We start from the raw sequence: 24810 nt of genomic DNA on the forward strand, positions 1-24810 counted from the left end.
GGTCCTCTGCCAGTACTAACCCCTCTATAATTTTGGCTCTGGCTACCCATAAACACCCCTTTTTCCTATTTGCACTTGGGAAGCCACTATTTCACCCACAGCTGACTGACCCTCTCGGAAAACCCACAGATAAGCAGCCACAGGGCCCTTGTGACTCCTCAGGTTTTGGGTTGCAACCACCCAGTATGTCCCTGTGATATCCCTCATCTCAGAAGACATGCACTACTATAACTGACTTTTCACCAAGGTTTGGGCTGTACCACTTCAGGTCCACGTAGCTGAATGCTCATACATAAGACAATTTTAAAAAAAAAAATCCCCTCAACATAAACAACTAGCACAACAGGGAGAAGGCTAGGCTAGAACTCCCTGATGTGCTAACTTTCTATGTGCAAGGAATTTTGTTGTTTTTTTCTTTAAACATTATTGAGTAGCATTACAGATGGGCAAATCTGTCAATTATCCCATAGTGTGACTCAGGGATGGAGGAATCCATCAGTCTCGGTTTCTCTCAGTTTCTCATTTTTCCAGTCTTAGTTCAGTTTGTCCCGACTTTGAGAATGTTTTAAAAGAAAAACTTTGCATGAAAATTCATACGCCTTTTTGTGTGCATTTCTCCTAATACATATTTGTACACAATTTGGCCTAAGACGCAACATTTTTGCAAGCCATTTTCCTTAGATAATGCATTGTAACGTTATTTTCACAAATATATGCCTTTTTGCATGCACCTTTCCCAAATATACACGTTTTTAAAATTGGAGAACTCCATTGCAAAATTCGGAAAAGTGCAAATTTTGAAGGATAATTTTTTTGGTTCACGAATCGGTTGGAAAGTGCAAAATTATCTAAGTTCGCATTCAAGTGTGAACCAAACAAATTTTTCTCCCATCTCTGCACTCAGTATGTGAGTCCCCACCTGAAGCAGCGAAGCCTGGACACAGGTTGACTGTCTCTTGGAGAACGAGACCCACATCGAAGGAAGTGAGGCGGGCAGCTACTAGGAGGAGGGCCTTTTCTGCTGTGGCACCCCGGCTGTGGAATGAGCTCCCTAGTGAGGTTCGCCTGGCACCTACATTGTATTCCTTCTGGGGCCAGGTGAAGACCTTTTTATTTTCCCAGGCATTTTAGCATTTTAGCTTTCTAGACTTCTAGCTTTGCTGTTTTAAATCTGTATTTTAAATCTCTGCATTGCTGCTAGGTTTTATTCTGGTTTTATTCTGGTTGTATTGTTATATTGTGGTTTTAATGCTTTAATATTTTATATTGTTTTACTGTGTGCTGTTTGGTTTTAATTCTTGTGAACTGCCCAGAGAGCTTCGGCTGTTGGGCGGTATAGAAATGAAATACATGAAATAAATACATAAAAATCTCATTCCCTTTCCAGCCAGCTGGGACCCCCTGACACCCGGGGCCCCCAGGTGTGTCTGTTCCAACTAGGGCCGATCTCCTGGGAGAACCCACTAGTCTCATTGTCTTCTCAAACCTACCAGATTGCCTTTGGATCCTTTCGGTCCTGGTTGGCCTGGTGGTCCTGGATGTCCCTAAAAAAAGAAAAGGAGATAGAAAGCAAACATGTACCGGAGCTTACCCCCTCTGGCAGATGCCTTTCATGGAGGACAAAGAACAGCGTTCACCATGCCTCTGGCGGCACCAGCTGTATGGAACCACTTAGACAAAGCAGTGCTTGCTCCATCCCTGGATCAGGCAGAGATGAAAGAGAAAGGGGTGGATCCCAGAAAGAGGAGGCGTATCATGGTGGTTGCCAGCTCCTGCCCTAGCCAAGATGGGTAAGTGGCATGTCAGGATGGGATCCAAGCCTGCAGCTCCAGCTTTATCACCCCCAACTCAACCATGACGTAAAGGAGAGGGTCTGCCCAGTGTAAGAAGGGGAGTCAGGTTCTGGAGCTCAGCGCTGCTGCCTTCCCAACCCTTTTGGAGGTTTCTGTTCCACAGCAGGACTCTGAGATGTCCACAGGTTGGCAGTGGGCCCCTGGCAGAGATGTGAACCTTGGCAAGCGTCCGACAATACCAGCCTCCAACAGCAGGCACGATACTCCGTTCCTTTTTAGGCTGTCACGCCTTTATGGTGAGGAACCTTCGGAACACGGGAACGTGCCTTATCCTGAGTCAAACCAACGGTCCATCTAGCCTAGGGATGGGTGAACACACATTGTTCGAGTTCACCAAAGTTCTCTGAAGTCTTCCCCAAAGCTTGTTTTGCCTCGTTTGCATTCCCCAAATGTGAGCATCTCTCTTTTTTCGATTGGGAAAAATGTGCATTTTTAAAAGCGTGCAATCTTCCCTGGTGGTAAAAATATGCATTTTTTAAAATGCACATTTTCCCCGAACAAAAATGCTCATTTCCCCCATAGGCTATGCAAATTTGGGGAGGGATCAGGTGCGTGAGTGCGCATTTCTGTAAGTGCGCATTTGTGCAACTGTGCTCCTTCAAACTCGACTGCGAGTTCAGGAAATTGAGGAAATGTCCTGAAAATTGCGTTCCTGCTCACAAAGGGGACACGTTTGCATTAACTGCAAACAGGAATGAAATACTTGTACATTTCTAATCCAGCCCAGTATTGTCAACAGTGACTGGCAGTGATACTGACTGGCACTAGCATTGCAGACACTGACTGGCAGCGAATCTCCAGGGTTTCAGGCAGGAGTTTTTCCAGCCCTATGTCAGGAATACCCCTGTTGCCTTCTGAATCCTCCAATAGCCAGAATTAACACTCAGACAAAAGGGCTGCTTTCCAAGGCTTTATTTCCATTCAACCTAATGACGCTTACAAATGCTAAGTGCCTGAGACTCCGAGGAAATACAAACGAACAGCCTGCCAGGGGTTTCTAAGAGTTAGGACATCAGTTGGTCTCCATTTGGAGAAAAGTGCGGCAACTCTCTGAACTTAAGGAGTAGTAGGGGAAAGTCTCCCCCGCTCCTGTGGGGTCTAGGGGAGCAGCTGTTGACATCGAGCCAATTGGGCTGAGCACCTCAGCTCAGCTCCCGCAACCTCTCACTTCTGCCTGTGCCTGCGCCTCGCATCTAAAAGCTCAAGTTGTCCCTCCCTTTCCATGCCAGGGTCACTGTCGCTCCCAGGAATGTGAGCAGCGTGGGGGATCCCCCTCCTGCTGCGCCTCTGAAACCTGAGAGAGTTCTTCTCCCACGGATTGCATCTCCTCCTCAGAATCAGAGCTGCTTTGGGACTCTATGGGCTCAGAACCAACCCTGACATCCTAACTGAAGAACCTGGGGATTGAACCTGAAACCTTCTGCATACAAAGCATGTGCTCTACCACTAAGCCACAGCCACTTCCTTGTGTGTATAATTTGGAAGGCGAGGGATCATCGCTCAGCATCAGACCACGTGCTTTCTATGCAAAAAGATCCTGGGTTTAACACCTGGCACCTCCAGGTAAGTCTGGGAAAGACCCCTGTCTGCACCCTCGGAGAGACGCTGTCAGTCAGTGGAGAGATAATATTGAACTAGATGGACCAAGGGTCTGACTCGGTCAGTATAAGGCAGCTTCTTTATTCAGAACCATGACGACTGGAACCTTATTTCATTTTTCGTGAAAGACTATCACTCATGTGAAGGACAAGGGCTCAATGGTAGCACATCTGCTTTGCATGCAGAAGGTCTCCGGTTTGTTTGTTTGTTTGTTTATTTATATCTATACTGCCCAACAGCAGAAGCTCTCCAGGCGGTTCAGAAAAATTAAAATCCCCGGCAGCTCTGGGTAGGGCTGGGAAACACTTCTGCCTGAAACACTGGACAGCTGCCACTCAGTGTCAGCAGTACTGAATTAGACGCACCAATGGTGTGACGCACTGTAAGGCAGCTTCCTGTGTTCCTATTTAATTCATCCCTTCAGTCAGAACCACGAAGACTGGAATCTTATTTTATTTTCAAGGGAAGGACTATATCTCAGTGGTGGACCACATGCGTTGCACGCCAAAAGTCCCAGGTTCAAAACGTGGCATTTCCAATTAGGGCTGGAAAAGACTCTTGTCTGAAGCCCTGGAGAGCGCCTGCCAGTCAGTGTAGATAGTAGTGGGTCTGACAGACCAAAGGTCTGACCCTGTTAAAGGCAGCTGCCTGTTTTCCTATGTGAGTTGCAAAATTAAAGCAAGCCTAATTAGAAAATACTGATTATTTTCTAATTAGGAACTTTAACACACATGCCACACGCATGCCTTGTCCAAGGACATACACAAGGTATTTCAGAAAAGAAAAGCACCACCAAAGGTTTCTTACAGGTAAGCCTTCCTGCCCAGGTTTTCCTCTTTCTCCATCGAAGCCCTCTTGGCCCTAAAAGGAATCGAGAGGGAGGATCCAAGTTAAGCATTCGGTGGGCAGACTTCCTGTTGAGAGGCAAAGTGCTGTGCATCTGCTCCATCCAAAGCAAGCAGCACATCATGGACTAATGCAAGGAGGCCCTGTTGGACTGACATCAACCCCTGCCCCCGAAGGCCTTGATCCAGTCTACTGACACCAGTGTAGGCTCCAGGTTTGGGGGTAAACATGGCCCAGATTTAAGCACGCCCACCTCATATTCAGTACGTCACTACTGCCTCACACCCTTAGCCCAATCCACACAATTCCCAGAAGGAGAATGCCCAAAAGGTGAGCGGGGGGGATGATGCTCCTAGAGATGGGTGAACGAGCAACGTACAATGTCACTAGGATTCTCGAAACACTGTCTCGCTGCTGGTCTCCTGCCCAATTCCTGTTCGTGTTTGTGATCACTGGTTGCTCGGTGCAAACAGGAAAATTGCGCAAACGAAGCAGCGATCAAACATGAAATTTGCGCAACTTTCCCCTGCAGGCTAAAGCAAGGCTGATTCGGTCTACAGGGGAAATTTCTTCAGCTTACGAAATATGAGCAAAAGCAAACTGGGAAAGTCAGGCAAATCGAACACAGACACTTTCAGTGGATCTGTGTTCACAACCGTGTTTGGGGCTTCAAACAGGGTATGCTCGCATGTTTTGCAAGCAAAAATGAAATTCTCATACACCCCTACTGCTCCACAATTGAAGCTCCCGGAGGTTCTGGGGGCGGGGGTTGGCAGTGGGCCCACTGTACAGGTGTGGGCAATTGCAGGCGCCTGACAATGCCAACTTCTGGCCCCAGCTCTGATTCACATGAAAGAGACAAATATCTGAGATTGTAAAGCAAGGGAACATTTTGCATGAGTCGGCCTACATTCAAGGATTTGCACGTGAGTGCCCCTGGGCCTGTGCAAGTCTCGACCATATTCGTTCGCTCCCCCAGCAGCACCAGGGGAAGGAATGCTGATCCTATGGGACAGATGTCAACTCCCAGCTGTCGCTCAGAAGATCAACTCCTGCCTCTTGCCACTGCTCTAGTTCACAGCACTGCTCCTGTTTCCCTCTGCCTGAGTGACCATCTTGTCTGGAATGCCTTCCCTGAATATGTGTTTGGCAAAGTGAATGCTGCATCTTGTTTCCTTAAGTTTGGCACTGAATGAAAAGGCGCTGTATGCAAGGCTGCCAACCCAGGGCAAGCCAACACAAGGCAACAGAGAAGTGCAAAGACTGCACCCTGGAGAGATGCATTCATCTCGAATCCACTGAGGTGTCTAACACATTTGTTCATGGGGCAGCTGATGTGTGTGTGCGGGGGGTGCATAGATATTTGACGCACATCTGATATATTCAGCAATTACCACGTGTAAATCAAATATTTATCTCACGGGTGTCGAACTCCTTTCAGCCCGAGGCAGCGGAGCCTGGTGGCTCTGATGTCACTGGGACAGTGAATCCACCCCGGGTTTCAGTCAGAACCAGTCAGAACTCTAAAGCAGCTCTCCAAGGTGCTGGACCTATTTTGGGAATAGAGACTGGTTCTGGCTGAAACATGGAATGGATTTACTACCCCACTGACATTGGAATCACCAGCCTCCACTTCGCCAGGGCCAAATTCCGTTTCGGAGAAGCTCTCGGGGTCTGCGTTCCAGTGGTTGGCCTGGCCGAAGGCAAAAAGGCAGAGCCAAAATATCAGCATATTTTAAGCTTAAAGCTCTTACTGTCAGTAACAAAGCCTTAGGAGAGGCATTTCAGCCTTTCAGAATGGGGAAAAATGCACAAAAGCCAGGAAGCCATCAAATGATTGGTGGTCGGGGAAAGGGGCATCGTCATTTGGGGAGTCCTGGAGCACTGGATCAGGGCCCCAGGTGGTCTGGATGTTGAGGTCCAAAACCCCTGATTTATAGAATGCCCAGTAGTAGCCCCAAGAAGGGGCGGATGAATCTGTCAATTCTGGTTTCAGTTTCTCATTTTTCCAACCTTAAGTTCATCTCATCCTGTTTCTGTATCGCACTGCACTTTCTTTTTTAAGTAAAATCCGTACACGTTGTTGTGCACTCTTCTCTTAATAGACACATCGTTGTATGTCATTTTGCCTAATCTGCAAACATGTAGTTGCTGCGTGAATGCAGTTCCCCCATGGATCATGCATTTCTGTATGTTATTTTCTCAAAAACATACATTTTTTGTGCACGTTTTTTCCTGTTGCACAGGCACTTTCGTATGCTTTTTATAACTGAAGAACTGCATAGCAAAATTCGGGAAAGTGCAAATATCAAAGTACTACAGCATTTTGGTTTACAGATTGGTTCAGGAAGGCTGAATGAGGTGAGCTAGCATTAAAAAGTGAGCCAAATGAATTTCTCCCCATTCCTAGCTTCAGGTTGGTGGCGGCGGGGGGGGGGGGGGGCTTGAATGGAAGATCAAGTGGAAGATTCTCCTAGCGGAGGTTGGTGGCTCCAATTTTGGTGGGGCTGTGAATCCATTCCGGGTTTCAGTCAAAACCAGCCAGGACTCTAAAGGAACTATCCAAGGTGCTGAACCTATTTTGAGAACAGAGTTCTGGCTGGTTCTGAGTGAAGCCCGGAAAGTATTCACAGCCCCCCCTCCAAAAAAATCGGAGCCACCACCCTCCCCTGGGTTCTGCTCTGTCTCCTCTGTCTGGTCCCAGTTTCCATGCTTGAATAGGCCGAGAGCACAAGGAGGTGGAACAGCAGCAGAAATGGGCCCAGGAGTCTCCGGGGGTCAGCTGTGGACCCTCTGTGGATGCCCAGTGATGCTAAACCCTGACGTTGCCCATGCCATGAGCCAGACTGAGAAACAGGGTGGTTCTGAAATATAAATAAATAGTTGCTCCTGTACAGCGTCACAGGCAGAGCAATCCAATGGTCCCTGGGAGAGAATCCCAGGGACCATAGGATATTCCGGATTCCCCCTCCCACAGCTGTAGACATTCCTACGACATTCCCCCCGCTCCCTCGCAGCTGTCGTGGAAACAGCCACACCAGCTGCTTTCTGAGGTAACAACAGGAACCTCGCATGACCTCACAGAGGCTGAAAAGGGGCATTCCAGGGGGTAGAGAAGGGAGGGGAGAGGAGAGGCCAGGATCCACAGCACCCTATGTCTGCTTTGTCTCCCATCCCTGCCCACTGCGGGCCCATGAGCTAGCTGGACTCACAGGCTTGTCTAGCTGGTTTTTTATTTATTTTTTGAAGAGAAGCAACGTGAGGCGATGTCACATCCAATCTCCTCCTGCCCTGCCAGCAAGAGTCTAGCATGGCATAGGATTTTCAGAAGTCTCCTAGGTTCCATCTAACAGGCAAAAATCACATAAGATTGCGTGCTTAGCGGGTCAATATTGCTCCTAAAGCCTGGCCGGCATATGCAGCAGAATGAGGTGGTAGAGTCCTGAGATGAGAGAAAATACTGTACCACTTCAGACTGCATGTGGAGGATGGTGCCACATTTTTAAATGCTCCCCTCTGCATTGAAAGAACTTCCTGCAATCAGAAAACTAGCATAAGAACATAAGAAGAGCCCTGCTGGACCAGACCAAGGGTCCAGCATTTTGTTCACACAGTGGCTGGCCAGCTGCCCACGGGAAACCCACAAGCAGGACATGAGTGCAACAACACCCTCCCGCCCATGTTCCCCAGCAACTGGTGTACATAGGCACACTGTCTCTGATACTGGAGGTAGCACATAGCCATCAGGACTAGTACCCCTGGATAGCCTTCTCCTCCAGGAATTTGTCTAACCTCCCTTGAAAGCCAACCAAAATGGTGGTCATCACTGGATCTCGTGGAAGTGAATTCCATAGTTTAACTCTGTGCTGTGTGGAAAAGTCCTTGCTTTTATCTGTCCTGAATCTCCCCCTAATCAGCTTCATGGGATGACCCCACTGGGTCTTAGTATCATGAGAGAGGAGAAAAAATGTCTCCCTGTTCACATTCTCCACACCAGGCATCATTTTGTACACCTCTATCATGTCTCCCCTTACCGTCCTTTCTTCCAGGCTAAACAGTCCCAGCTGTTGTAACCTCCCCTTATAGGGGAGTTGCTCCAGCCCCTTGATCATTTTAGTTGCCCTTCTCTAGCACAGCAGGAAGAGGTCTGGGTTTTTTTCCCCACATAGGGGAACATCATAAAATGTGATCACCCCCCTCACAGTCTGAAGAGATACCCTTCTACCTGGACTCTGCCAACTTATTCTCCTCTATGTGTAAACCATTGAGGTCACAAAGGAAATCTTTCCCAAGATGAGACTGGCCAGTGACTTGAATTTTCCTTGTCTGGGCTTTCTTGCTCAAGTCATCTGGAGCTACCTAGCCAGCATGGGGAGGTTGGTAAGTCATGGTGAGACTGGGCTACTAACTTGCCTGCCACCAGCCATCAAGGCACCTCAACTCATATGTTTCCCATCCCTGACATAGTCTGCAATTTAAAGGCCAGCAGGCCTATTAGCTCAGGGACACGTAACGTTACACAGAGGAAATAACTTTTCCCAAGATGGTTAATTTCCTAACCAGGTATTTGGAGAAGGACTCACAGGATAACCAGGGTCTCCAGGCTCACCACGATCACCTCTGTCACCAACGGGACCCTAGAAGAAGAGCACAAGAAAAATGCAAGAGAGACATGAAATGCAACTTCACCCTCTGAGTCCCTGCTTCATGTCCTGGCTATGTTAGAGGACATCACCAGAAGCAGGGCCTTTTCATTGGTGGCCTCTTGTTACTAGAAATATTTATTTATTCATTTATTCATTTCATTTCTATACTGCCCAACAGCCGAAGCTCTCTGGGCGGTTCACAAAAATTAAAACCAAAGAGCACACAATAAAACAATATAAAATATATAAAACATTAAAACCACAGTATAACAATACAACCAGAAATTCCTCTCCAAGGTGGCTCTGCTGGCCTCATTCCTCCTCTCCTTCCCAACACAAGTGAAAAGTGTTCTTTCTGGTTGTTACTTGCTCTCTCTGCTGTTTTAGTATTTCATGACTGATTTATTTATTCATTTCTTTCTTTCTTTAACAAGTTTTATATACTGCTCTACATCCAATAAAATATCTGAGTGGTGAACAATAAAAAGGGAATCATCATCATCATCAAAATTGCGTAATCAGATTATGTAATTGCGTAATCGGATTGCGTAATCAAATTGCGTAATCAGATTATGATTGCGTAATCAGATTATGTCAATAAAACAGTGGCTGGTCAATCAGGGAAGGCTGGTTTTAAATAAAAATGTCTTCAGCAGGTATAGAAAATGAAACACTGTTGGGGGCTGCCTGACATCAACGGGCACAGAGCTCAATAGAGAGGGAGCCAATACATTTGGAGATCTACTCCAAGTGGACTGCAGATGACGTGCAGGTCCATGCGGAAGCACCAGTGTATTCAAGGTTGCCAAACTGTTTTTAAAATAGTTTCATTCCTAGTGGTAGGGCCGGCCCTGCTGTTTGTTTTGTTGCAAACATTTATACTCCAACGTCCCTCGCTTGAGCTTATGTTGTTAGCTGCATTGGGCTCATCAAGGGACATTGGAGTATAAATGATTGCAACAATACAAACAGCAGGGCCGGCCCTACCATTAGGAAGAGTGGGAGAGCCACCTCAGGCAGCAGATTTTTAGTGTCAGAAAAAGGTAGCAAATTGTGAGCTATTGATTTATTATTATTATTGCATTTTTACTGCCAGGGAGGGGGAGAGGTGATGGTGGGATTTGCTGCCTCAGATGCCAAAAATAACTCAGTTGACCATGGATATGATGTACCTCGACGTGTGTGTGTGTGCGCGCGCCTTCTGCTGCTCTGCCTCAGGCAACGAAGAGCCTTGGGCCAACCCTGACAAAATAGAATAGACCAGGAGGAAAGGTTCTTGCCTAGTCGTCGCCCCGTTGAGCTAGCTTTCTGCTTACGGAGAGTTTTATGTATGCAAGGGAAGCATTCCAAAACGTGGTGCCCTACATGTAGTCCACAGTGACACAGTCCATCTTACCGCCTCAGCACTCTGATGACCTCAGTCTGCTGCATATATAGACCCAGCCTTGGACACGAGGTTTAGCTTGATTTGTGGGATGTCTCATTTTATAAATTAACACTGGGAAGAACAAGTTGCTTACTCTGTCTCCAAGTGGTCCAGGAGGCCCTTCTACCTTCCCATCATCACCTTGTTCTCCCTGCAAACATAAGCAACACTATTAAAACAGGCCATGGCTTACAGTAGGGGTCATTTTGGTAAGAACAAATGCACTCCCCCCTCCAAATATTAGCATTGTTGCTGTTATCATCCAGTATTTATATTACTTGCTTTTTCCTCTTCCCTCCCCATCCCTTTTTCCTTTTGTGTTGTCTCTTTTTAGACTGTAAGCCTGCAGGCAAGGACCATCTTCTTCTTGATTGTTTGTAAGCTGCTCCAGGAAACATTTTGGCTGAGGAGTGGGATAAAAATGCTTCAATCAATAAAAATTATATTGCCCTCTACTCCCAATAAGTACCCAGAGCTGCTTACAAAAAAGAGGGGATCCCCCTGTATTAAAGATTAACATACTACTTTAAAAACTATGGAATTGGAAATGTGGCTAATAGTTGGGAATGCTGGGAACTGTAGTCCAAACATCTGAAGGGAAGCTAGTGGGGGAAGACTGATTTTAGAATATTTATATCCTCCCTATATCAGCTGTGCTGCCATGGCACAGGCAATCTCCAGGGCCACCTCACCCAGAATGCCTCACTAGGAAGGACCGCTTATGGCAAGCAACACATCCAGGTGGAGTCAGGCAGAAATCAGGGGGAGGATGGCCAAGGCCGAGAAGGTGGAGAAGGGAAATCATTCAAAAGTGCCCCTTTCACAATACTGAACGTGAACACAAACAGGAGTGCAAGAAAAGACTGAGGGGAGATAGGATAGCACTCTTCAAGGACGTGAAAGGTTGTCACGGAGAGGAAGGCCAGGATCTGTTCTCAATCATCCCAGAGTGCAGGATACGGAATCATGGGCTCAAGTGACAGGAAGCCAGATTCCGGCTGAACATCAGGACAAAATTCCTAACTGTTAGAGCAATACAGCAATGGAACCCATTCCCTAGGGCGGTGGTGGGCTCTCCCACACTGGAGGCATTCAAGACGAGGCTGGACAGCCATCTGTCGGGGATGCTCTGACTTGGATTCCTGCATTGAGCAGGGGTTAGGCTCAATGGTCTTATAGGCCCCTTCCAACCCTACTGTTCTATGATTCTCTGAAAATGTTTGCAAATTTCTGAACTTGCCTTCACGTTTGCAAAATGAATACTTGAAAAATGCCCAACTTTCTCAAAATGTGCACTTTCTCAGAATGCAAACATTTAAAATCACCTACACTTTAGTCTATGGTGGAACTGTATGCAATTTTAGAAATTAGTACAAATTTGGGAAATGTTTGTGCAACATTCACATTCGATAGCTGTCTATTCTGCACAATTTTCCCATTTGCGCAAAACAAACAGCGAGTGCAAACGCAAGCGCAAATCGAAGAGAGACAAGCAGCAAGCTGATTTTTGGAGAGATTTTCATCCACCTGTCCCCATTCGCAGCATGGAGAAAATGTACACAAGAGGCAAAATTGCCAGCCATTGCAAATCCCTCCCCAGTTCATCCATTGGGGCTTTTAAAAGCATGCATAGGATGTACCTAAAAACAAGGAGTGGGGGCACTCCAGTACTGAACCCACAGCATGTGTGTCAGACAATCTGCTCTCCATGATCGCCGTCAGAGAAAACTGGTTCTGCCAGTTTATTTTATTTCATTTCAATATTTATATGTTGCCTTTCAGGGCAAAGCCCTCCCAAGCTGGCATACAAAAAACAAGGCAAAAAGGTAACACTGAATTAGATTTTTCTTCTTCTAAAAAGAAGGCGCCAAATAAACCTTTAAATGCATGAAATGGACATATGCTGCTTGAAGCAGGACCAAAAAGCAGACAGCCCACTGGACGGATGGGGCGGGGGGAACAAAATGAAAGATGGTCTCTGCACTGGAAAAGAAAGCAAAGGCATCTTCTGGGAGGGCAAAGGTGGTGTGGATGAGGAGAGGGAGAACCGGCCTCATCCTGCAGGAGAAACTACACACGGCCACTCCGGTTTGGGGTTCCACCTGTACACAGTGCCAGCTCCGGGTTTTAAAGGGCCCTTCGGTAAGACCTCCTCAACGGGCCGCCTCCCTCAGTGAGTCTGTCTTCTCACCGCCATTGTCACCAGCAGCCCTTGCTCCTCTGCATCTTTCCCACCATTGCTCCCACTTGCTTGCTTGACAGGCAGGAAGCCAGGGAACAAGAATACCATGGCATCTCCTCCTCCTCCTCCTCATCACTGCCATTGTCCGGGCCACAGCGAGAGGCAGGGGAGCAAGCCGGTTGCAATGGCGAAGAGGAGGAGAAGCTCCAGGGGGTTCTGGTCAGTGGGCCCCTGCTGGGGTGTGGGCCCTTGGCAGGTGTCCCACCATGCCCACCTTTCATGCCAGCCCTGTCTGTACACCACCAAAGGGAGTGAAATCCAGATGCATAACTAGAGGATGCAATGGAGGTGTGTGTGTGTGTGTGTGTGGGCCTGGGGAGTGGGAGGTGGGAGTCTGCCCTCTTCAATTCATGGTAGGGTTTTATAGGGGCATCTCAATGTGGAGCCCACATTCTCAATGCCCCTGCGCTCACTCCCCATTTGGCGAAAGGCAAAGTTAAAAATAAAAAGCTAGAGTAAGAAAGCCGAGAAAATAAACACGCTGTGACTGCAAGTGGAAAATGCAAGGCCAAGCGAAGGCCTCCCACTCTTGGCTGCCTTCCTGGGGCGGGAAGCATCGGTTTGTAATTTCGAAAAGTCTTCCAGCTGGACAGCCCTGGGCTCGGCCAGGCCACTTTGTGGAGCTGTAAATGTACTAAGCAGAGAAGGATAATTGACTGGGATGCACTGTGGAGCGGCATGCCAATGTTATGGAGATCATCTGACTAAGGATTGCCCTGGGGAAGGCCAGTCCAACCACACCATTAAAATCTCTGCTCCCTTGGCAATGTTCACTCACCAGAAGATTTTGTTCCTATTAAAAAAAAACTGACCCAGATTCCCTTTTATTTTCCCCTGACAATACTCCTTTCATTCTTCTCTAAGAATAGCAAGTCAGCATCGTGTGGTAGATAAAGTAGTGGGGGAAGACCTGAGTTCAAATCCTCACTCAACCATGTCAATTTACCAGGCACTCTTGAGACGGTCCCTGTTTCGCACAGTCTGGATGTGAGAATAAGTGGCCAGGGAAACAATTATTATGCTTTTATCCTACCGTTCCATGTAGAGATGCAAACCAAGTGTCCTCTGGATCTTTGGGACTACAACTCACAGCATCCCCCAGCCATAGGCTGTGCTAGCTGAGGATGGTGGGAGTTCCAGTCCAACACATCCAGAGGGCATGAGGTTGGGGGAGGAACAGTAGGATAAAAATGCAATAAACACTCACTCGCTACTTAATGCAGATGAGGGGTGGGCTGGCTGTCCACCTGAGCCCTCTTTAGACCTTCTTTACATGTATACTAAATGCAGCACTATCCCAAAGGTCATGTGGCCCTGCTCCTTTGGCATGCATGCGTTCAAGGCAATGTCTGTAGACGGATGCCTGCATCACACAGCTGGAGGCATGCAGATACCCAACATGATGGCACAGGAGTCCCAATTGTGAGGAGCTCATATGTGCCGAGGTTAGGGATGTGTGAGAATTTCGTGTTTGCTTGCAAGACATGCAAGCATGCCTTGTTTGATGCACCAGACATGAGCGCGAGCATGTGTATCTGCTGAAAATATTCGCAAATTGTCGAACACGTGCTCACATACGTTTCATTCCCGATTCCTACTTAGATTTGCGCAAATTTCCTAATGTGCGCAAATTTCCTAAAGTGCACAAATTTCCTCTGTAGACAGAATCAGCCCCGCTTTGGTCTATGGAGGACATTTGCATAAAGTAGGAAATCTGCACAAGTTAGAGGAGATTTGCGCACATTTCAGGAGATTTGTGCAGATCCCCTGTCCAATCTCTGCTTGATTTGTGCAGATTTCCCGTTCATCCAGAGTGAGCACCGATTGCAAATATGAATGGGAAGTGGGAACAAATCCTGGCTATCTTAAACATCACACGTTTGCCCATCCCTAGCCGACACGCCTTTTTGCAGTTGCTGCACTGAACCTCAGAAGTAGGGATGGCGGAGAATTTCTCCCCGAAACTTCGGGGGGCCGAGCGCCAACGTGTTCGGCCCCCCGAACAAGTTTCGGGGAGAAATTCTCCACACACCCCCGCACCCCGCACCCCCCCCCCGGGACGGGACTTACCTTTGCCGAATGTCCCTCCCGGTGGCGGGTCCGGCCGGCGGTTCGGCGGGTGTTCGTCCGGGGCGGGAGCGGCAGCCGGTCTTTCGACCGGCTGCCACCGCCACCATTGCAATCAAAGAAAAAAAAACAAAAACGCCCCCGTGATAGGCTACGTGACGATTAACGTAGCCTATCACGGCTAGATCTGCAAAGTCAGCCATGATAGGCTACGTAAATTGTCACGTAGCCTATCACGGGAGACTTTAAAAAAAAAAAAAGCGCGTACGGATAATGGCGGCCCCCATAGGGAGCCGCCATTCCCGTTCCTTATTTGGTAGCTGTAGTCTACGTCAAGATTTACGTAGACTACAGCGACCAAATAAGGAACGCGAATGGTGGCTCCCTATGGGGGCCGCCATTTGCGTACGCGCTTTTTTTTTTTTTTAAAGTCACCCGTGATAGGCTACGTGACGATTAACGTAGCCTATCACGGCTTACTTTGCAGATCTAGCCGTGATAGGCTACGTTAATCGTCACGTAGCCTATCAGGGGGCGTTTTTGTTTTTTTTTAAACTTTTGAGTTCGCGGCCGGGCGAGGCGGGGCGCCTCCTCCCCAGCCTGAATTTCGGCCAGGCGAGGCGGGAAGCCTCCCCCCCCCGGCCTGAACTTCACGGGGGGAGCAGCGAAGCGCCTCCCCCCCACCACGAACAAGCTTCGAGGACAGGTAAGTGACTTTCGTCCACCCCTACTCAGAAGTAGGGATGGAGGAGAATTTCTCCCAGAAACTTCGGGGGGCCGAGTGCCAACGCATTCGGTCCTCCGAAGGTTGTTCGGGGAGAAATTCTCCACCACCACCCCCCGCCCCCCCCCCGGGATGGGACTTACCTTTCACGAATGTCGCTCCCGGCGGCGGGTCCCGGCAGCAGTTCGGCAGGTCTTCGTCAGGGGCGGGGGCGGCAGCTGGTCTTTCGACCGGCTGCCGCCGCCGCCATTACAAGAAAAGTTAAAAAAAAAAACGCCCTTGTGATAGGCTACGTAATGATTAACGTAGCCTATCACGGCTGACTTTGCAGATCTAGCCGTGATAGGCTACGTTAATCGTTACGTAGCCTATCACGGGGCTTTTTTTTTTTTTTACTTTTCTTTTGAAGTTCGCGGCCGGGGAGACGGGGCGCTTCTCCCCGGCCTGAATTTCGGCCAGGCGAGGCGGGAAGCCTCCCCCCCCCAGCCTGAACTTTGGGGGGAGAAGCGAAGCGCCTCCCCCCCAATGCAAAGCAAGCTGCGAGACCAGGTAAGTGACTTTCGTACATCCCTACTCAGAAGTAAGTGCTCCATTCCGCCACAGACTCCGGACTCATTGGGGTCCATGGCGGAATTCTCCGCCATCCCTACTCACAGGGTTGTTGTTGTGAGGATAAAATGGAGAGGAGGAGGATTATGTACGCTGCCTTGGGTTCCTTAAGGAGGAAAAAAGGCGGGATATACATATAATAAATATATAAATAGCCTCGCATACCCATGCCAACATGGACGCCATTGTTTTGACAGCATCTGAGATGGATGGTGCTAGTGTACCATCTAGCTGTGCTATGGATACCTTTCACCTTGTGCGACCTGAGGACATGCTTTCTAGTGTAAGATTACCTGTGTGATTAGGAGCTGGTGCGGTCCACAGCTTAGACAGCAACTGATGATGACATCATTGTTGCTGTCCCGGTAGGCTCTGAGGTTTATCAGTTCTGGTGGGTGGTGGAACAAATCAGCTTGCATGATGCGGTGAGAAGTGTCAGTGCCTTTCTGCTATCCACTTTGATACAACACCCTAGGCTGTGCCCCCAGAATCCTTTGCAATGCACAGGGATACCACAGCCCACTGTACAGAGAAACCAATGTCAAAAGGCTTCCCTACTCTCTCTCCAATTCAAAGTGCTGGTTTTGACCATTAAAGCCTTAAATGGTTTGGGATCAAGTTACTTGAAGGACCGCCTATACCCATATCAGCCTGCCCACACTTTAAGTTCAGAAAAAAAGGCCCTTCTCATTTGCTCACCTGTGACAGCAGTCAGGTGGCTGAACACACGTGAGAGGGTCTTCTCTGCAGCGGCCCCATATCTTTGGAACAAGCTGCTGTCGGAGGTCTGCCATGCCCCATCAGTGCAGACTTTTAAGAAGGCCTTGAAAACGTATTATTTTACCTGGGCCTTCTATTAATATGACTGCTACCGCTGCTGTTAACATCTTTGTTGGTTTTATTGTTGGTCTTAATGGTTGTTTTAATTGTTGGCTTTTATTGCTTTTATGTTTTTATCACTTCTAATATTTTAACTGTTTTTATGTATTTTATTGTTGTACGCCACCAGGGGAGGGCTTCTGCCCTGAAAGGCGGCCAAGAAATATTTCAAATAAATAAATAAATAATATAAAATGCCTCAATAGGTCTTTCAACTAACATTTGTCATCTGTCCACACACCACCTCCCTCTGACAAATTCACATTAGGAACCTGCTCTTGAAAAACAGGCTAAGTAAGCATCAAACTCACAGACTGAACTAATAATATCTGAATTATACTTGGATGATCTTGCCTCTTATGAACAAGTTGAGATCTTTAACAGATGGTCAGGGATTCTGCTATATGAAGCCTGCTGGGTTGGATAATAATGCCAAATTACATTTCAAATCTTGGAATGAACGTTCCAAGTTGTGAATTAGCAGAGTGTGGGTCATAATCATGTACACTATGTGGAATATTAGACTTAATAGAAGCCCGATGCAGTTCATGTCCCAATCATATTATGATACCTCTTGGAGTATATGCAGAATAGAAAGTCCTGCTCCCTAGATCAGGGAGAAGGGCTAGTGATGTTTGCATTCACAACAGCAGTAATTGGTGATAGCACAGTTGTCCCCAGTTTGCATAACAGTGTCATTTTATGACATTTCGGACTCACTGTTTACATTTTGTGTGTGTAGTGCATGCATATCTGCCAGCGGAGTTCATGCAGCTGAAGAAGTGGACTCTCGTCCATAAAAGATTCGGCCACAAATAAATCTATTACTCTTCAGAGAGTCACAAAGCTCTTCATTGTTTTTTTGCTGCAACAGGCTTTGGAAAGTTAAAGCCAACTGTATTATTTGGTTTGGGAAGAACCTTCTTCCTAGTGAAATGTTGATCTAGTAAGTTAAGCATGGGAAGATGGGGAGGCAAGGGAAGAAGAAAAACTGGGACTTTGTAATCTGGAGCAGAACTGAACAGCCAGAGAAATTTAACACTCTCAATCATCTGCATAATTACTTGGGAAGAAAGTCATTTTGAGTTCAATGGGACTTGCTCCCCAAAAAAGAGCACAGGGTTGCAGTATTAATTTCCATCTCTTAGAGATGCAGAGAACAGGTTTTTAAAAATATACAGAGCCTGGTGAGGCCTTCATAGTCACAGTATGGATGGGGGGTGGGGGAGAGAAATAAGTTTGGTTCACACTTTAATGCGAAATTAACTGAAACTCAGCTATCCTTCGAAAATCACGCTTCTCTGAATTGTTCAATGGAGTTTTCCAATCAAAAAATGCATACAAAATGTATACGTTAGGGGAGAGTGCACACAAAATGTGTAATTTAGTGACAATAGCAGTAGAAACGCATTACAATGGGAAAACCGTTTGCAAAAAATGTGTATACTCGGCGAAATCAGATTCAGGAATGCATGTATTAGGTGAAATGCGCACAAAACTGTATACAAACGTTGATAAGAACTTTTTAAAAACCTCAACGTTTGGGACAAATGGAATTTAAGATTAGAAAAATGAGAAAATGAGAGAAACCGAAACTGATAGATGGATCTATCTCTAAAGTTGCAATCCTATGCATGTTTAGACAGAAAAAAAGTCCCAAAAATTCCAACATGCCCCAACCAGCATGGCTGGCTGGGGCATGCTGGGAGTTGTAGGCCTTTTTTTCTATCTAAACATACACAGGTTTGCACCCTAAGTCACAGAGTGGGATGATAACCGGTTTCTTAAAGGGAGAGGGTAGGAGGTGTGGGGCTTCAATGCCTCAATGTGGGGCATTAAGCAGGGGGTTGGACTCGATGGCCTTGTAGGCCCCTTCCAACCCTACTATTCTATGATTCTTAACTTTGAGCCCTACCTCATAATTTCCGAAATTAGCTCACAAAGGAACAACGACACAGTTTGTCCAGGCTTCTCTCAAACTTAGCCTAAGAGAGATCTACCCCAAGCTTTACTTCAGTGTTGGCACCAGTTCCTTTTCTCAAACTTTGCTACTCAGCATAGATTCTGCCCATTTACCTTTTCACCTTTGGGTCCAGGTGGTCCAATCGGGCCTGGTGATCCTGTGTGCCCCTGCACAGGAGAGGAAAGAGGACAACAGTGCATTAGAATGGGCTTCTTGATATTGATTCAGGGGAAGCCATCTTCTACCAGGTTTGTCCATCTAGCCTGGGCTACGGATATATGAGAATTTTGTTCCTGTTCACAAATAATGTGAACATGTCCCAAGCTCGCATTCGTGCTCGAAAGTGCGGACTTGCGCAAGTGCACACTTCCAGAACTGTGCATCCCCCCGCCCACATGTCCATGATTAAGCCTACGGAGGAAAGTCCACATTTGGGGTTCATGCTTTGAAAAGTCTGCTTGAAAATGTACACCTTTCCTGTTTGAGGTGAAAGAAAAAGACACTCATGTCTGGAAGTGAGAACGAGCCAAGACCGTGAAACTGACGCACCTGAAACTTGGCAGGCTTACTAAAGGATCTCTAGGCGGTAATGACACTCCAAGGCCTCCTCCCCAGGCCTTTAAAACTTGAGGTAGCCCCAAAATCTACACTTTTCTAAACAACTGCTCCTGAAATCTGATGAAACTTACATTATCAGACAGTGGAGGCTGGTGGCTCCAATTTCATAAGAACATAAGCTCTGCTGGATCACTCCAAGAGTCCATCTAGTCCAGCATTCTGTTCACACAGTGGCCGACCAGCTGACAACCAGGAACCCACAAGCAAGACACGAGTGCAACAGCACCCTCCCACCCATGTTCCCCAGCAACTGGTGTACATAGGCATACTACCTCTGATACTGGAGATAACATATAGCCATCAGGACTAGCAGCCATGGATAGCCTTCTCCTCCAGGAATTTGTCCAACCCCCTTTGAAAGCCATCCAAATTGGTGGCCATTTCTACGTCTTGTGGTAGTGAGTTCCATAGATTAACTCTGCACTGTGTGAAGAAGTCCTTCCTTTGATCTATCCTGAATCTCCCACCGATCAGCTTCATGGGATGACCCTGATGGCTCCTAGTATTATGAGAGAGAGAGAAAAATGTCTCCCTCTCCACAATCTCTGGCACAGCTATGAATCCATTCTGGAGTTCAGTCAGACCCAGCCAGAACACTACAGGAGTTATCCAAGGTGCTGAACCCCCCAAATAGGTTCAGTACCTTGGATAGTTCCTTTAGAGTTCTGGCTGGTTCTGACTGAAACCCAGAACGAAATCAGAGCCACCAGCCTCCATGTTTGACAGACCATTGATCCATCTCACCCACGACTGTCTACACCAGGGGTATCGAACCTCTTTCAACTCAAAGGCGGAATTCTATTTCAGAGAAGCTCGGAGACGGGGGGTCGGACATTCAAATGGTGGGTGGGGCTGAAGGCAAAAGAGGGTGGGGTCAAAGTCAAAAGGGGTGGAGCAAACAGATAAAAAATGTCAGCATAGTTTAGCTTATAGCGCTTACTGCCAGTAACGATGTCTTAGGAGAGCCATTTCAACCTCTTAGAAGGGGGGCGGGGGAGGCCAGGAAACCATCAAATGATCTGTGGCAGGGAAAGGGAGTGTGGCCAAGGGAAAGCAGAACGGCCTTCTGGGAAACCTCTGGGCCTTCTGGAGGTTTGACACTCCTGGCCTACACAGACTGGTAGCAGCTCTCCTCATTCTTGGGTACAGCTTCTCCCCAACCCTCCCAGCCCTGTTCCCTGAAATCCTTCAATCAGGTCGCAGGATTGAACCTACAACCCGCATGCAAACTATATGCCAGGGATGGACAGCCTTCGGGCTTTCAGGATGTGCATTCACGCAATTAACGTCAATCTAATTCGGCCCCACAAGTGCAGAGAGTAGCTGCCAGGCTTGCTGTAATCCAGCCGGGATGTTCCGAGCACATGGGTTACTGAGGCCAGGCTATCCTGATCCAGGAACGGCTGTCACTGGCAAACCAGCCAACGCTTGGCATAGGTGCTTCTGAAGCCACTTGGGCCTCTTGAGACAGTTCGGAATCAAGGAGCACCTCCAAGCAACACACCTGTCCCTTCAGCGGGAGTGCCACCCCATTCAGAGTCATCTACCTCCCTTAGGGATGTATGAAAATTTCATTTTTGCTCGCAAAACATGAGAGCATGCCCAGTTAGAAGCTCCGAACGTGAGCACGTGTCTGCTGAAAATATTTGCAAATTGTCAAACACATGCTTGGGTTCATCTTGTTCCCAATTCCCAGTTCCAGATTTGCACAAATTTCCTCAGCAGAATGAATCAGACCAACTTTAGTCTATGGAAGAAATTTGTGCAAATTTAGAGAGACTTGCACAAATCCCCCATTTGGTTGCTGCTTGATCTGCGCAAATTTCCCTCCGCACAGAGCCAGCAGCAATCATAAGTGCAAATGGGAATCAGGCACGAGACAAGCAATCAGATGATGTTCGGAGAATTCTAGCAATCCCAAACGTCACTTGCTCACCCATCCCTAGCCTCCCTAATTCCTGGACCTGAGCGCCATTGACCCACAGAACCTCCTCCTTGTCAGGATTCAGTTTCAGTTTCTTGGCCCTCATTCAGCCCATCAATGCCTCCAGACACCGGTCCAGTACTTGCAAAGCCTCTCCTGATTCAGGTGGAGAGAGGATGGAGAGATAACACTGTGCCCCCAGTTTCCAGATGGATGCTCCCAATGGTTTAATACAGAACGGGAGACAGAATGGAACCCCGAGAGACCCCTCAAAGTAAATGCCAAGAGAATCGTAGTCTGCCCACTCTATTCCCTAGTAACAACCCTGCAAACAGGACCAGAACCACCATAATGTTTTGCCCCCAACTCCTAATTTGTAGAACCGCCCCGAGGGGGTACCACGGTCAATGGTGTCGAAAGCGACTGAGAGATCGAGAAGAGTCAGGAGGACAGCGCGGTCTCCCTCCTGATAAAGGTCATCAACCACAGCAACCAAGGCTACAGAGCCAGTGCAGTGTAGTGGTTAGAGGGTTGGACTGGGACTCAGGAGATCCGATTTCTAGTCCCTACTTGGCCATGAAGCTCACTGGGTGACTTTGGACCAGCCACTGACATTTGGCCTAAGCTACCTCACAGGGTTGTTGTGAGGATAAAATGGAGAGGAGGATCATGTACGCCACCTTGGGCTCCTTGGAGGAAAGGCAGGATATAAAGGTAACAAATAAATAACAAATAAATATTTGGTACTGTATCCAAACCGATTCTGTAAAACCAATAAGTGAAAATAAATAAATAAATAAATACTGCACGCACTCTGTGTAGTCCATCACAGAGCCTCACAGCCAGTACCACCATCTTACTATCCCTCATCACGGCTTCCTTGCCAGCCCATGCATGGGTCTGGAGACGCAGATGGCGGAGAAATGGGGCAGCTGCTCCTACCCCAGCAAGCCCAACGTTTTGACAAGAAGGGCCAACACGAACACAAATCCCCCCAAAAGGCACACCACAATCCGGCTGATAAAAGGCAGCCTCACGACACCAGCTGCCCCAAAGAATGGCTTACCTGATAGCCCTTCAAGCCAGGCTCTCCTTGGACACCCATCCGGCCCGGAGCACCCTGTGGGGACAAGAGAAGGTGAGCTTTGCTCAGCCCCTTCTGCTTCATACCTGTCAAGTCACTCGTTCAGTGTTTCCACCAGAGAAAATCCTTCCTCTACTTTCACCCCTCTCTGCTTGTGTTCTGTTCTCGGTCCACTGCCGATTCCCCTCCAACCCTCTCCTTGAGTGACCATCCAATACATACACATACACAAAGGGCTGGTCTGCACAACACGAAGGTGGCTAAAAGCCATGATGGCTTGTTAACCACCCTGAGGGTACCAGTTGCATGCTGACCTGGTTTACATCATTGCCCTTGCCGGGCACGGCTTTTCATGTCTCCCGAACCTGGCAAGGTTGGCTTAACAAAACACCCAGAACCCATGGCCTGCTGTAGGGTTGTGGAGTGGTTTGTGACGCACCCCAGCAAGCCACTGTCGTCGGGTTCGGATGACACAAGAAGCCGGGGGGGGGGGGGGCTTGAATCGGCAACATGGCACCCGTGGTAAATAAGCCATGGTGGGCTGCGGGGATTGTGTGAACCAGGTCACTCATGCACACACATATGCACACACACACAGAGACAAGGGGTGCTTCCACACAGAGGGCCTCCAGCCAATCAAAAGGCATTGGGCAACTATTCTGTCTTTTTGTCACGATTCCCTTGGCCCCCTCTTTCCTCAAGCACTCACACACATAGAGAAGGAGAGGCTTCAGTCTCACGCCTTTAATTCATTATTCACAGGTTCGTTACAGATGCAAATCCTCGAGGACTCTCTGTGTCAGGGTGGACACTGAGCCCATAGAATCCCAGAGTAGTTCTGATTCTGAGGAAGAGCAGTCACTCCTGGGAGAGGAGCGCACTCCTCTTTCCCAGGGTCAACAGCTGACGGAGATTCCTCCCACCAGCATTCCTAGCTTAGATAGCAGTCCAGGGAGTGACCGAGCGCGGGAAGTAGACTTGGTGGATGCGCGATGCCGACGCAAAGAGCGGCGCCAAATGGAGGGCGCAGAAAGAAGGCGTAGTGCCCGGTTAGTGCGCAAACAACGGCTGCGCCCAGAGGATGCAAGGGAAAAGGGGAGGGACTCTCCCTAGTCCTTAAGTTCAGGGGTCTGCCAGTAATTCCCTTTCAAACGGGGACCAACTGTTCCAACTTAGGGCATAGGTACTCTGCTGCTCAGATCTAGGTGCTACCAGTAGAGTTATTAAGTTATAAAAAAAAAATAAAGCTTAAAAAAAAATCCCTTTGTCTGTGTCTAGACTTAGCTACTAAATTAGACTGAGAGAGGCCTTCAAGGAGCCCCTGACACTCTGGCTGCAAAGGAATGCCTCCAGGGGATTCAAATGGGATCACCGAATGTTGCCCACAGTTTGAAAGGGCGGCTGTCTGGCTAGGCTAACATAGGGAGGGCGGTCCCGCCCCTCGCGTGCTGCTTCCCTGCGTAGCCTCTCACGCATCGCTAACTGGTTCGACCGTCTGAGCTCCGCCCCTGACGTTTCCCCCTTAGCTCTGCACCGCCGCCTCGCATCTCTTAGGTCACAGTCCCCAATCCCCTCCTCCTCCTGCTCGCTGCTTCTCACAGAGGGGGGTGAGGGGGAAGCTTCATGCCCAGCCAGCTGGGAGTTGGTAACCTAAGAAGCATGCCTACCCATATCTGAACTGGCTTGTGAAAAAGCCTCCCCCAGCTGCTCCTCTTCTGAATCTGAGCTGCTAACTATCTCCCTGCACCCAGAGTCAATCCTGACTTTTCATCCTTAACTGCTTTTTTTTTTTTCTGGAAAGAAAAAAGACACAAGAAGCAGCAGGAAAACATGGGATGGTTTCAAATGGAAGACAACATTGTCCGGACCGCCAGTAAACACTCTGTAAATTTTAGAACTACGATTGGCCCCCACTCTCTTGGCCTTTAGAAAGGGTGTAAAGACTTGTCTTTTCAATTTGGCCTTTTGAAATACGTAGTTTTAATGTTTTTACTGTTTTAATGCTCTTGTTTGTATAGCGTTGAGGTTCGATTGTTTAAATTATTGTACACCATCTTGATGGATTTTTAGCAGATGGGGTGGTACATACATGTCAATAATAAATCAATAAACTAATACATGAGGCAGAATGATTGCACAATAAAAGCCTCATCTTACTACAACAATAGCAACAACAACAACAGAAATTTAACACATGGATCAAATATAATTACGAGACAAAAATAAAATGTGCTGAAAGTAACAAACAAAACAGCAGCAAAATGCCGCATGAAATGCAGCTTTAAAAAATGATGGTCAGAGACTTTAAAACATTCTGACTTGGGTCTCTC

At 47.8% G+C, this 24810-nt stretch overlaps 1 protein-coding gene across 1 annotated transcript in view; it reads right to left on the reverse strand.

Annotated features, from left to right (window-relative positions):
- Window positions 1-24810, reverse strand: part of LOC146335737 (uncharacterized) — a 352825-nt gene that overhangs the window by 53626 nt on the left and 274389 nt on the right. Inside the window, exons 39-44 of the mRNA XM_084820776.1 lie at window positions 22463-22516; window positions 18968-19021; window positions 10465-10521; window positions 8882-8935; window positions 4260-4313; window positions 1491-1544 (exon numbers count right to left, since the gene is read on the reverse strand). Of these exons, the coding sequence (XP_084676902.1) occupies window positions 1491-1544; window positions 4260-4313; window positions 8882-8935; window positions 10465-10521; window positions 18968-19021; window positions 22463-22516 (327 nt within the window). The remainder of the gene's footprint in view (window positions 1-1490; window positions 1545-4259; window positions 4314-8881; window positions 8936-10464; window positions 10522-18967; window positions 19022-22462; window positions 22517-24810) is intronic.

This window comes from Heloderma suspectum, chromosome 14 (assembly GCF_057233095.1).
Source record: "Heloderma suspectum isolate Gila_16-S chromosome 14, 16-S_ref, whole genome shotgun sequence".
In the NCBI taxonomy this organism is placed as follows: Eukaryota; Metazoa; Chordata; class Lepidosauria; order Squamata; family Helodermatidae; genus Heloderma; species Heloderma suspectum.